Raw genomic sequence first — 13824 nt, 5'->3', positions numbered from 1 at the left:
TTATATTTAGTCAAATTTTGACTAAATATTTTAACATCGAGGGGGAATCGAAACGAGGGTCGTGGTGTATGTGCGTGTGTGCGTGTGTGTGTGCGTGTGTGTGTGTGTGTGTGTGTGTGTAGAGCGATTCAGACTAAACTACTGGACCGATCTTTATGAAATTTGACATGAGAGTTCCTGGGTATGAAATCCCCGAACGTTTTTTTTATTTTTTTGATAAACGTCTTTGATGACGTCATATCCGGCTTTTCGTGAAAGTTGAGGCGGCACTGTCACGCCCTCATTTTTCAACCAAATTGGTTGAATTCCACTTCTCGTAGTTTACCGAAACTACGTGATTTGTGAGATGCGCACACCGCCGGAAACACGCCATTCCCGTACGACTTCCGGCCGCCATAGCAGCTTCTCCAAAACCGGTCTTACTTTATCAGGTTAATCCTTCCTTTTAGGGTCCTTTTTTCCTAACTTGACTGATTTATTCCTTCGGTTAACCATTTGTTTTGACCTGCGGTAAGTGTATTTTCCTTATTTGTTGTCGCAAATGCTTAGAATTTGTTCGAACAATGGACAGCACTGAATCAGTGCCTGAAATCCAAATCCACGCGGATGAAGTGGATCAATTGTTAGACTTGCCTTGTTCAAGTCAAAAGGACAAACATGTGTCAAATGAAAAAGAAGGGAAGAAAAAGAATCAGAAAAAACCTCGGTTAGAGGCAGTGACCATTCCAATCAGTGATTGGAATAACATGAAAAAACAAAACGAACGTATCCTAGCGCTGCTAGGTCAGGGCCAAGGCCAGACCGAAGGCGAATCGCCTGATGATCATGGTTCGAAGATGACACAAAGACAAAAGCGAAAAGCAGAGTCACAAGAATCTGGAGACGAATCTGATTCGTTCGAAGATTATGATGATCAAATAGAATCGATGATCAGAGTGAACGAAGGTGAAACTTGTGGTCAAACTTGTGGCACTAGTAATTCTGACACTGAAATGGCAGAAATAGAACAAGAGTTCGACAATGCTGAAAAGCTTGCACCAGAAATACCGGAAGGTATCGCGAAGCTGGTTGATGAGACCATGGCAAAAGGTCAAATTTCAAGAAAAAAATGAAAGAAAAAATGAACAAGTATGCCAGACCTAAAAACTTGAAGGTTGTTGTTCCAAAGGTCAATCCGGAGATATGGTCAATACTTGACCGTGCAACAAGAGGTGCAGATTTGAAACTACAGCAGTATCAGAAAGCGCTGTGTACAGCGACCTATGCACTCACAAACATATGGCAAACCATACTGAAAAGTGAATCACCCGAAATTCGGGGACTCATGAAAGGTGTAGCAGATTCTATTGCACTTGTACAGAAAACAAACCATGATCTGTCAATCGACAGAAGGGGAAAAATTTCAAATGCTCAACTGAACAAAAAGTACAAAAAACTTGGTTCTGCTGAAGTTCCAATCACAGATATGTTGTTTGGCAATGACCTGAAAGCTGCATGTGCAAACATTGATACAACAGCTAGAATGGGCCTGGGTCTCAGTCAGTCAAGTGGAGTAAAAGGTCAAAAGTTTTTTCCACAAAACCCCTTTGCAAAAAACGATTGGAATTGGAGGCCAAGAGGTGCAGGAAGAACCTGGACACCAAGAGGCAGAATGAGAGGGAGAGGACCTTACCGTGCACGGGGCAGAATGAACTACCGCGGCAGCGGACGAACCGAGTGGCAACAAGGCCAGCAGTAGCTCCACTACCTTCTCTGCCAAAATCTGTAAGTAAAGATACAATACCTAACCGCCCTTTTGAAGCAGGTAGACTAAAAAAGTTTGTTCAAAAATGGGAAGAAATAACATCAGACCCATTTATTCTTGACATGGTGTGCGGTGCTGATATTCCAATAGATGAGTTTTCTGACTTAAATTCTGAAAATCTTTCTTACTTGAAAAATCAAGTACAAGGAAATCTATGGACAAAAATGGATTCGGAAATTGAAAAACTGTTATCCTTGGGAGTTATTGAAAAATCGGTGCATCAGGAAGATGAAATTATCTCCCCTGTTTTCATGGTCCCAAAACCTGATGGCTCCTACCGTCTCATTTTGAATCTAAAAAAGTTTAATGATTCAGTACAATATGAGCACTTTAAGATGGACAATCTTACGTCAGCAACTCAAATGATGATAAGAGGCTGCTACATGGCTTCAGTGGATCTCAGACATGCATACTACTCTGTACCAATAAAAGCAGAATGCAGGAAATACCTCAAATTCATGTGGAGAAACAAACTTTATCAGTATACCTGCTTCCCAAATGGACTAAGTAACTGCCCTCGTTATTTCACAAAGTTAATGAAACCAGTCTATGCCACACTCAGATCACAGGGATATTTATCCACTTCCTTTATTGATGATAGTTATCTGCAAGGTAATTCTTTTGAAGAGTGTGCAGAGAATGTGTCAAAGACAGTGAAATTACTCGATTCACTGGGATTTATTATCCACACAGAGAAATCAGTTCTCAAACCCTGCAAGAAACTGAGGTACTTGGGGTTTCTTTTAAACTCTGAAGATATGACAGTTACTTTACCCCTGGAAAGAAAGCAAAAAGTTGTGCTCGCATGTTCAGAACTGAAAAGAAAGAAGAGGGTGACCATAAGAGAACTGGCACAAGTTATAGGCCAGTTGGTAGCAACCTTTCCAGCTGTTCAGTGGGGCCCACTGTTTTATAGGAGTTTAGACAGACTGAAATCCACATCGTTAAAATTTTCTGCAGGAAATTTTGAATCGCTGACAAGCTTGACAGATAAGACAACAGAAGAACTAGACTGGTGGATTGAAAATTTAGATTCCTCTTTTTTCCCCATTGAAAAAACTAATCCTGAAGTTGAAATCCAGACGGATGCTGCAAGTTCAGGTGGTTGGGGAGCTGTTTGTGGTCAAATTAAGACTGGAGGGCGATGGTCCGAAACAGAAATGAATTTGCACATCAATGTTCTAGAAATGATGGCAATTTTGTACGCTTTGAAAAGTTTCAAAGAAATGATCACAGGAAAACATGTAAAAGTCTTGACAGACAACACATGTGCAGTCTCCTATATATCCAATATGGGAGGATCGCGTTCTCCAGATTGCAATAACGTTGCAAAACAAATTTGGATGTGGTGCAAGGAAAATGGTATTTGGATATCAATTTCACATATCCCAGGAATACTGAATACAGAAGCTGACGTTTTGTCAAGACAATTCAATGATCGTACTGAGTGGAAATTGAATCATGATATTTTCTGCAAATTAAAAGATCGTCTGCTGAAGCCAGACATCGATCTATTTGCATCACGATTAAATTTTCAGATGAAACCATTCGTGTCCTGGATACCAGACCCAGAAGCCTTGGCCATTGATGCCTTTACCCAAGATTGGTCAAAATGGTTAATATATGCCTTTCCGCCTTTCAGCTTGCTGCAGAAAGTGCTCAACAAATGGCAGCGCGACAGAGCGGAAGGAATCTTGATCGTTCCAAAGTGGCCTACGGCAGTATGGTACCCCCAGATGTTGAAAATGCTGACACAAGAGCCTGTTCTTCTTCCAAAGGGAAAGCTTACCATTCATCTACCACATACGCAAGATGTGCATCCGCTCCACAGGACTCTGCAACTTCTGGCTTGTTGCTTATCAGGAAATCCCTCGAAGCAAGAGGAGTTCAAGGTGAGACTTTCCAAGTTATCTGGGCATCGTGGCGACCTTCAACCAGACAGCAGTATGCCTCCTACCTCAGCAGATGGAGCAAGTTTTGTGTGCAGTGCCAGTGTGATCCCCTTCGTCCGACTATAGATGAGGTGTTACAGTTCTTGACTAAGCTGTATGAAGATGGCTTAGGATACAGTGCTATAAACACTGCAAGGAGTGCACTATCTGCAGTGGTTATTCTACCAGACAATAAAACAGTAGGATGTCACCCTTTAGTAATTCGATTTCTAAAGGGAATCTTTGAACTGCGTACACCACAACCAAGATACAATGAAACTTGGGATGTAGACAAAGTTTTGCAGTTTTTCAGAAACATGGGTGAAAATTCTGAACTTTCATTGAAGGATTTGACTTTAAAATTGTGTTCCTTGTTGTTGTTAATTACTGCCCACAGAGTGCAGACAATTCATTTGATCAGGTTGAGAAATATTTGTTTTCATGATGATGGATGTACAATTTACATAACTGAAAAGTTGAAGCAGTCTAGACCTGGCTTTCATCCAAAACCTTTGCAGTTACCGTTTTATACAGAAGACAAAACTTTGTGTGTGGTGACTTGTCTTCGACAGTACATTAATAGTACTGTAGAATTCAGATGTGAGAGTGATGAGACTGACCAGTTACTTTTGTGTTACCAACAGCCACATGGACCAGCGGCGAAAGACACCATAGCTAGGTGGCTAAAAACTGTACTCATACGCGCAGGAATTACAAATTTTGCACCCCACAGCTTTCGGGGCGCATCATCTTCAGCAATGTTCAAGTCGGGTGTTGCTGTTCAAGATATTTTGAAAGTGGCAGGCTGGTCAAATGTATCCACTTTCAAAAAGTTCTATAACAAACCACTGGAAAGTAAAGATAAATCAAACACTATCTTAAACTATTATGCGAAAGTTGGAAAATAAAAATCTTCCAGCTCAGTAATCTAAGTTTGATTACATTCTGATAATTTGGTTTTTTGGAGGGGCTGCTGTGGTGGCCGGAAGTCGTATGAGAAATCGAACTTTGATTACATTCTGATAATTTGCATTGGGACAGTTAAAAAATTCAAGACAAGGGAGCTAACAAATGGAGATCTAGAGACAATTATCTCCCTGGCTCCATGTAAGAAAAGCAAATGTTTTTGTGGACAATTGATCCATTGTTTTCAAATGTGTTGTAGTGTTTATTGTTTCTTTGGTTATGAAGAAATTGCAATTCCCATAATGAATGGAGAATAAATGCATCACTTATTTTTTGTAATACATGGTTGTTTCAAACAATGTATGTTTGGTGTAAAAGCCAAGACAGGTGTTCACTATTCTCATGTTGTCCTTTGAGAATAAATGTTTGACATTTCACTTTAGTGTGACTTTGATTATTCCTTTGTTTGAAATATAATCTTTAATCAACCAACTTTAAAATCTCACAAATCACGTAGTTTCGGTAAACTACGAGAAGTGGAATTCAAAACATAAACGAGTACTCACCTGAGTCGAAGTTTGTGTAGAATTCCACGATGTAGTTTACAGGAACGGAGGGATATGTGCCCACCCTTCAGTTTCACCCTCTCCAATAAAGGAAATAAGCTAATTTATCAAATGTAAATACAACCGAAACATTTTTGGTTGCTTAAAGAAAAATCAGATCATCTGATATGGTTATATCAGATGACCTGTGCTGTGAAAAATGGCGTGTTTCCGGCGGTGTGCGCATCTCACATATCCCTCCGTTCCTGTAAACTACATCGTGGAATTCTACACAAACTTCGACTCAGGTGAGTACTCGTTTATGTTTTGAAATTTTGGTCAAGTAATCTTCGACGAAGCCCGGACTTCGGTATTGCATTTCAGCTTGGTGGCTTAAAAATTAATTAATGACTTTGGTCATTAAAAATCTGAAAATTGTAAAAAAAATTAAAAATGTATAAAACGATCCAAATTTACGTTTATCTTATTCTCCATCATTTGCTGATTCCAAAAACATATAAATATGTTATATTCGGATTAAAAACAAGCTCTGAAAATTAAATATATAAAAATTATTATCAAAGTTTTTTTCTCGAAATCAATTTAAAAACACTTTCATCTTATTCCTTGTCGGTTCCTGATTCCAAAAATATATAGATATGATATGTTTGGATTAAAAACACGCTCAGAAAGTTAAAACGAAGAGAGGTACAGAAAAGCGTGCTATCCTTCTCAGCGCAACGAATACCCCGCTCTTCTTGTCAATTCCACGGGCACTGCCTTTGCCACGGGCGGTGGAGTGACGATGCTACGAGTATACGGTCTTGCTGCGTTGCGTTGCGTTCAGTTTCATTCTGTGAGTTCGACAGCTACTTGACTAAATATTGTATTTTCGCCTTACGCGACTTGTTAAACATTTGTTGACAGTATTTGAAGCTGGTGAAGTGTACATGTAGGACTGTGTTAATTTTGCTTTGCACAATTGATTTCAACTTGGTCATTTTGGTAGCAGTTACGATGGAATGAATGTCCTTGTGTTTTTCCATTCTTTCTTTTATTCCTTCTTAATATCTCAGTTCTTTGTTTCCTGTTTCTTATTTTATTTACTGTTGGTGCTGTCTTTTCTTTTGTCAGAGCTTAAAAAATATTTTATTTAGTTTCATGTTGGATCTTTTATTTTTATTTATATATTTATCTTTTGCACCATGGGGGGGGGGGGGGGGGGCAAGAAAATCTTTTTATGTTGTAGTTATCTTTCTCAAAAAACATAGACAATTGTGTTGGGATTTCATCAGTAATTCAAACATGTCGAGTATCATGAAAACTCTTTGGAGCCAGCACATCCTCTCGCTAGTGACTAGCCTATAATGTCATGTGGGAAAGATTCCCCACGTGACATTATTTCCCACGTAACATTATAGGCTAGTCACTAGTAGGGGGGGGGGGTCTCAAACATGTATACAGGAAGCACATGTCAATATTTGTCCAAGCAAAGCGGGACGGGGATGTAGCTCAGTCGGTAGCGCGCTGGATTTGTATCCAGTTGGCCGCTGTCAGCGTGAGTTCGTCCCCACGTTCGGCGAGAGATTTATTTCTCAGAGTCAACTTTGTGTGCAGACTCTCCTCGGTGTCCGAACACCCCCGTGTGTTCACGGAAGCACAAGACCAAGTGCGCACGAAAAAGATCCTGTAATCCATGTCAGAGTTCGGTGGGTTATAGAAACACGAAAATACTCAGCATGCTTCCTCCGAAAACGGCGTATGGCTGCCTAAATGGCGGGGTAAAAAACAGTTATACATGTAAAATTCCACTCGTGCAAAAAACACGAGTGTACGGGGGAGTTTCAGCCCACGAACGCAGAAGAAGAAGAAGAAGTCCAAGCAAGGCAAGGGAACTCACTGTTTCACAATCCATACAAACCTGACTGAGTTATTTCTGAAAATTGTCTTTTAAATTCTAAGAAGCTGCATGTTTATCTCCTACAGGCAGAAGAACTGGAGCACATCAAGATTTTCCGCTTCGAGTCGGCGCTGTTCTTCGCCAACACAGAATACTTCAAGACGTCCATCTACAAAATGACGGCGGATCCCTCCGTTTTGAAGAAGCTGAAGAGAAAGGCGGAGAAGGAGTTGATGAGAGTTCAGGTTGTGCCAAGAAAGAGCACAGTGGCTGCCTTGGTAGGTTTTAAGAAGAGGAAGAACATTTATATCAGCATCTTTGAACGCACATTATTCAGTGTATCCAAGGAATATTGAATTTCCCTTCTTTGAGCCGTGTGATGTCAGAGGCTGACTAAAACACATATTGAGGCGGCTTGCCGAGACTGAAAAAAATGTGCGTGTTTGTTTGATTTCTATCACTTAGAATGAAGGATTCTAAATAAATGGATCAATACCTACATGTAATTTGTATTTTTGCCCAAAATATGACATTTGTTTGGGATCGAGACACTGTCATTGTTCAACTCCACTGCTAATGCAACACAACATCGTGCATAGAACAATGCTGTCTCGATCTATGTCAAGTATTCTCTTTGTAAGTTTCTCAACTTTCACAACCTTGCTTGAAGAAAGGATGGAAGAATTAGCCTGTATTTACATCAATTTAGTGATAAAGTATGTAGTAGCCTTTCACTTATTAAGCAATTATGATAAAAAAAAGTTTTGGGTATTAGTATTAGAAATTCCTACATTTCAAGGTTACCATCAACTGATTATAAAAAGGACTGGTATTCTTTGAAAAAATCCATTCTGTTGAATCAGGTGTACAAGAAGTAAAGAACTTATGAATCGTAAATACACAAATAATTGAAGAAGACAGAAACTGTGAGCTTTGTTTTCCCTGAACGTTTGCAGCAGGGACTGAACGTAGTGAATGGGGAAACGCCAATAATGCCTAGTGACCCAGATTCAGTGGACCCCAAGCGGACGGACAACAACGCTCCGACAGCCAATGGAGGCAACACAGAGCCTGCAGCAGACGACACCGATGTTCCCCCCGACACCAATCTCACTGGTGAAGAGCAAGAGGATTTCAGCATTGTGTTGCCAACGGTTACTGACGTCTATTTCATCATCATTGACTGCACCACCATGGGTTACGTAGACTCCGTTGGCGTCAAAGTGTTGCAGCAGGTGTGTGTACGATTTTGCTGGTCCATAGATTTTCTTGTGGAGCATTGTGTTGTTTAAATTCTATGTAAAGCCTGTCCTTAACTGGGCGAAGTGGACTATGCGTAGTATACTTCGCCAAGCTGGCCGCATGAAGCTTTAGCACTAGATATTCGGTAAAAAGACTTCTCGAAGGACCGCCTTTACCAGTGTATGCGTAAACACATACATTTTAGGCATTTTACTGGATTGTATGTTTAGTGGAACCCCCCTTTTTAGACCTAAAAATTCCTCCGAAAACGGCGTATGGCTGCCTAAATGGCGGGGTAAAAAACGGTCATACACGTAAAATTCCACTCATGCAAAAAAAACCACGAGTGTACGTGGGAGTTTCAGCCCACGAACGCAGAAGAAGAAGAAGAAGAAGAAGAAGACCTAAAAAAATGTCTAAGAAAATTAGGTCCTTGAAAGGAAGGAGTCTTAAAATGGATGTAAAAAGAGAAATTCCGAAAATAACTGTCAGGTTTGTATGGGTTTTGAAAGAGTGACTACCCTTGCTTTTAGTGAGGCAAACAATCCCAGGGCCAATCACTAGCGAGGGATTTGTCTGAAACATGTGGACAAGGAGCATGTGTGGATTATTTGTCTCACTAATAGCAAGGGCATTCACTCTTTCACAACCCATACGAACCCAAGAGAGTTATTTCCGAACATTGTCTGTTGACAGATGTTATCAACAGATTATCTGAAAAATCTAAATCTTGAAAGGGGAAAGTCTTAAATTAGGGGTCTTAAAAGGAGGAAAGAGGAGGGGGGGGGGGGGGGGGGGGGTGTTCACCGTACAAATACAGGACAAGAAATCATCAGTTGGTCACACTGGTTTTGACAGCACTTGACAGTTTTTGTATCAGGTTAAACTTAAAGCTATTGTTATTTTACAACACTACGCTTTTGACTGGCTTTTGTGACTAAGTGACAGACGTTTGTGGGATGTGTTCTTCTTTTTTTTGTGTTAATAATAATAATAAGGGTATTTATATTGTGCAAATCCTACCATAGTTTTAAAGTGCCGTACAAAATATCAACGAATCAGTAAACAAATACAAAGTCATGTACATGATGAAAAAATCAATTAATATTGGTTTGAAAACCACCTGCACATTCACTAAGTGATGTGTTATTAATGTATATCTATGTTTGTTGGTTTGTGCAAGTTGGTTGGTTTTCCATGTTTGAGAATCGTTGGTTAAAAGATTTAATACTAATAGGCTTGCAGTTTTCTTTTTGCTTGATTATAGTTTTTTTCCTTGTATGTCATGTTATTTTCTTTATTTATTTTTCTGGGGAATTGATGCTGCTGTAACTGGTTTTGTAGAAACTATGACTCAATGATGTTCCCTGGCTTAGAGAAAAAGCTTCTTTTTTTCTTAGAGGGGGAATCGAGACGAGGGTCGTGGTGTATGTGTGTGTGTGTGTCTGTCTGTCTGTCTGTCTGTCTGTCTGTCTGTCTGTCTGTCTGTCTGTCTGTCTGTGCGTGTGTGTGTGTAGAGCGATTCAGACCAAACTACTGGACCGATCTTTATGAAATTTGACATGAGAGTTCCTGGGAATGATATCCCCGGACGTTTTTTTATTTTCTTCGATAAATACTTCTGATGATGTCATAACCGGCTTTTTGTAAAAGTTGAGGCGGCACTGTCACACCCTCATTTTTCAATCAAATTGATTGAAATTTTTGTAAAGCAATCTTCGACGAAGGCCGGACTTCGGTATTGCATTTCAGCTTGGTGGCTTAAAAATTAATTAATGACTTTGGTCATTAAAAATCTAAAAATTGTAATAAATTTTTTTTCATATAAAACGATCCAAATTTACGTTCATCTTATTCTACATCATTTCCTGATTCCAAAAACATATAAATATGTTATATTCGGATTAAAAACAAGCTCTGAAAATTAAAAATATAAAAATTATGATCAAAATTAAATTTCCGAAATCGATTTAAAAACAATTTCATCTTATTCCTTGTCGGTTCCTGATTCCAAAAACATATAGACATGATATGTTTGGATTAAAAACACGCTCAGAAAATTAAAACGAAGAGAGGTACAGAAAAGCGTGCTATGCAGCACAGCGAAACCACTACCGCGCTGAACAGGCTCGTCAGTTTCACTCCGTTATGCACAAGCGGCGGACTACGGTCATTGTGAAAAAATGCAGTGCGTTCAGTTTCATTCTGTGTGTTGCACAGCTTAACTAAATGTAGTAATTTCGCCTTACGCGACTTGTTTTTTTTTCTCCCTCCTTTCTTTTTGGCTCACGTAAGTGTAGCCTATGCGATCGTAACTTTGTCTGTCTGTGCGTGCGTGCGTGCGTGCATTTGTGCGTGTGTATGTCTGTGGTAGAAACTCTAACATTTGAAGACGTGACATTACATTGACGTCACATTATGACGTAAGAGGGTTAGACGTCACGCGAAGGAAGTACTGACAGTCTCGGTCATTATTATTTTGAGCGCGCCGAGACTAGTTGGCAGTCGTGTCCTTGTAACATGCAGACAGACAGATCTAGATCTAGTGTCTCGCTTTCTTGCACAGTTTCACCTATGCTCTTTCTGTGTGTTTGTATGTGTGTGTGTGTGTGTGTGTGTGTGTGTGTGTGTGTGTGTGTGTGTGTGTGTGTGTGTGTGTGTGTGTGACGGAGTGATTGAGTGATTGAGTTTGTGTTACTGTTTGTCGATTTCTTACGTGAGCCTTGATGGCTTCGCCTCTTGTTTCTCTTTCTGTCCTGTCTTTTCTTTCTTTTTTCACTCTTAGTGATTTTGCCTCTGAATCAATCCTTGCTTAAGGTTACCAAAGAAGGCGAGCGGTACTGTTGGGATTTTGTGTTGAATGCTGTAAAATATATATATTTTTTTTCTTTCAGGTCATCATGGAAATGCGAAATTATTCCATCCAGGTGTTTTTTGCGAGCTGTAAAGGTAAACAAGCATTTCACTAGTCTCTGTGATGGAAAGGAGTGTCAGTTGTTATAATACTCCAGTGCAAAATGAGAAGCAAACACTGATTGTAGTAGATTTAGATGAAACAGAAGAGATTACATTAGATTTTATCATTTACATTTGAATCATACTGATTGTTAATTTTCTTCAAGTGAAGGATTTTACTGGTTGCAGTGGATTTCTTGCTCTGTGTTTTACATTTTTATAACATGCACTATGAGAAGGATTTTACCCGTTGCAGTGGATTTCTTGCTCTGTGTTTTACATTTTTATAACATACACTATGAGAAGGATTTTACTCGTTGCAGTGGATTTCTTGCTCTGTGTTTTACATTTTTATAACATGCACTATCCCCCGAAAGCGGAACATGCCTGCCTCAATGGCGGGGCAAAAATGGTCATGTACGTAAAAACCTGCTCGTGCAAACACTACCCCCCGCGGGTTAGGGGGAAGAATTTACCCGATGCTCCCCAGCATGTCGTAAGAGGCGACTAACGGATTCTGTTTCTCCTTTTACCCTTGTTAAGTGTTTCTTGTATAGAATATAGTCAATTTTTGTAAAGATTTTAGTCAAGCAGTATGTAAGAAATGTTAAGTCCTTTGTACTGGAAACTTGCATTCTCCCAGTAAGGTAATATATTGTACTACGTTGCAAGCCCCTGGAGCAAGTTTTTGATTAAGTGCTTTTGTGAACAAGAAACAATTGACAAGTGGCTCTATCCCCTCTCCCCCCTTTCCCCGTCGCGATATAACCTTCGTGGTTGAAAACGACGTTAAACACCAAATAAAGAAAGAAAGTGCAAACACTAGTGAATATGGGAGTTGCAGCCCATGAACGCAGAAAAAGTTACACACACACACACACACACACACACACACACACACACACACACACACACACACACACACACACACACACACACACACACACATACAGGATGCCAAACAAACAGAAGAAGCTGTGTTTAATGACAGGGCTCTAATGTTCAAATTGTGTCTGCAATAAATGTGTGCAGCAAAGGCTCAGAGACCATATAGTGATTTCGGCAACGAAGATTACCCTAGACAGTCAAAAGTCCGAATCTTTCATTTTATTTTCATTTTTCATTTTCAGAGGCTGTTCGTGAAATGTTTGAGAAAACCAGTTTCTACAGCACTAGCGACAAGCAGTGCCTGTTTCTTACGGTTCATGATGCAGTGTTGTATGCTCAGAGAATTCTGGCCATTGTAGAAGCGGTGAGTGAATTTTCTGTCTTTTTTTTGTCCAACCTGGTAAAGGTGTTCTGCTTAATCTTGACAGATTATCTGCTTTTCTTCATTCCTTGGTGAAGGGGGTAAAGTTTTAACCTCTGCAAATCTTTTATATTTGTGTACACAAGAAAAGTTTCCACAAGGCTGTAATTTGTTCATCCTAATCATGTGACTTGTTTCAGATCTTTAGGCCCCCCCAAAAAATAGGTCTGTTTACGGTAACATAGGCCCAAAAAATAGGGTCGGTAGGTCGGGATTTTTTTTTTATTTTTATTATTTTTTTTTTCTCCAAAAAACCATATTTTTACGTTATTTTTTTTATTTTTTTTTTTCCCCAAATGCCAAAAAAAAGTCTAGGGTCGTGCGAAAAAAATAGGGTCGGTCGGGTTACCGTAAACAGACCCTTTTTTTTTTTGGCCTTATATTCCCTTTCCTGTACTATGTAATGCTGTTGTTTGATTGTTTGTTTGTATTGTGTTGGTGGTGTTTTTGTGTGTGCGGTGATGTTGTCTGTATGAATGGATATTTCATAAATGGGTAAGACTGACCCTGTCTAGTCAATTCTGCCAGTACGTAAACACAAAGAGCAGAAGAGTAAGAGGAAAGTCTGTTAAAAAAGAAAGGATTGTAAATAAAACATGATGATGTGGATTTTTTTTTTTAAATAGGGGAAAGAAAACTTGTAAGGTTTTATTTTTCTATTTTCTGTTCTTATTTCTTGATAGTTTATATCCCACTGTGTGATTATTAAAAAACGTTCCATTTCTCTGTCTCGTTTATTTTGTAGAAACCACTTAAAGAGACAGGTATATAGAGGTGTTACTTTGCTTTTACAATGGAACCCCCCTTTTAAGACCTTTTAAAAATCCGCAAAAATCCGGTCTTCAAAAGGAGAGAGCTTTAAAAATGGAGGTAGATTTACAGAGGTTATGAACAGAACATGTGTGACAACAGGGTCTTAAAAGGGGGGTTCCACTGTACCAGATTTCTATATGCTGTTCTTTGCTTGTTCTGTTTTGTTTGAGAGTTTTCTACTTATTCAATACGAGATCACGATTGCTGTTGTGATTACTTAATTTGTACCATGAATACTGCCCTGTGAGATCATTGAGACAAGATCCTTGCTGAAACACGTAACATTCAAAGTGAACACGAGCTTTAGTTGTTTTGTAGCATTGTAGCATGTAGGTCCCTGTGTGAACACCTTCTTGTTGTTTTAACCCTTTAGCCTCAAATTAATTGGGCGAAGTTGACTTTGCAAAGTCGACTTCATG

The 13824-nt window shown here is 39.4% G+C and overlaps 1 protein-coding gene and 1 long non-coding RNA gene across 8 annotated transcripts in view; both read left to right on the top strand.

Annotated features, from left to right (window-relative positions):
- Positions 1–13824, top strand: part of LOC138965038 (prestin-like) — a 127495-nt gene that overhangs the window by 84903 nt on the left and 28768 nt on the right. For all 7 annotated transcript variants that reach the window (XR_011455272.1, XM_070337160.1, XM_070337157.1 and 4 more), the window contains 4 exons: positions 7173–7364; positions 8043–8321; positions 11223–11277; positions 12414–12535. Coding sequence is in view for 6 of the 7 variants with exons in the window: in XM_070337160.1 (XP_070193261.1) it covers positions 7173–7364; positions 8043–8321; positions 11223–11277; positions 12414–12535 (648 nt within the window). In the remaining variant the exon portion in view is untranslated. The remainder of the gene's footprint in view (positions 1–7172; positions 7365–8042; positions 8322–11222; positions 11278–12413; positions 12536–13824) is intronic.
- LOC138965037 (uncharacterized) lies at positions 1596–5078 on the top strand. The gene is made up of 2 exons (XR_011455271.1): positions 1596–1764; positions 3447–5078. It is a non-coding gene; the product is annotated as an uncharacterized lncRNA (long non-coding RNA).

The sequence above is a fragment of the Littorina saxatilis genome, linkage group LG4, assembly GCF_037325665.1.
Source record: "Littorina saxatilis isolate snail1 linkage group LG4, US_GU_Lsax_2.0, whole genome shotgun sequence".
Taxonomy (NCBI): Eukaryota; Metazoa; Mollusca; class Gastropoda; order Littorinimorpha; family Littorinidae; genus Littorina; species Littorina saxatilis.
This window is presented reverse-complemented; position numbering and strand designations above follow the sequence as displayed.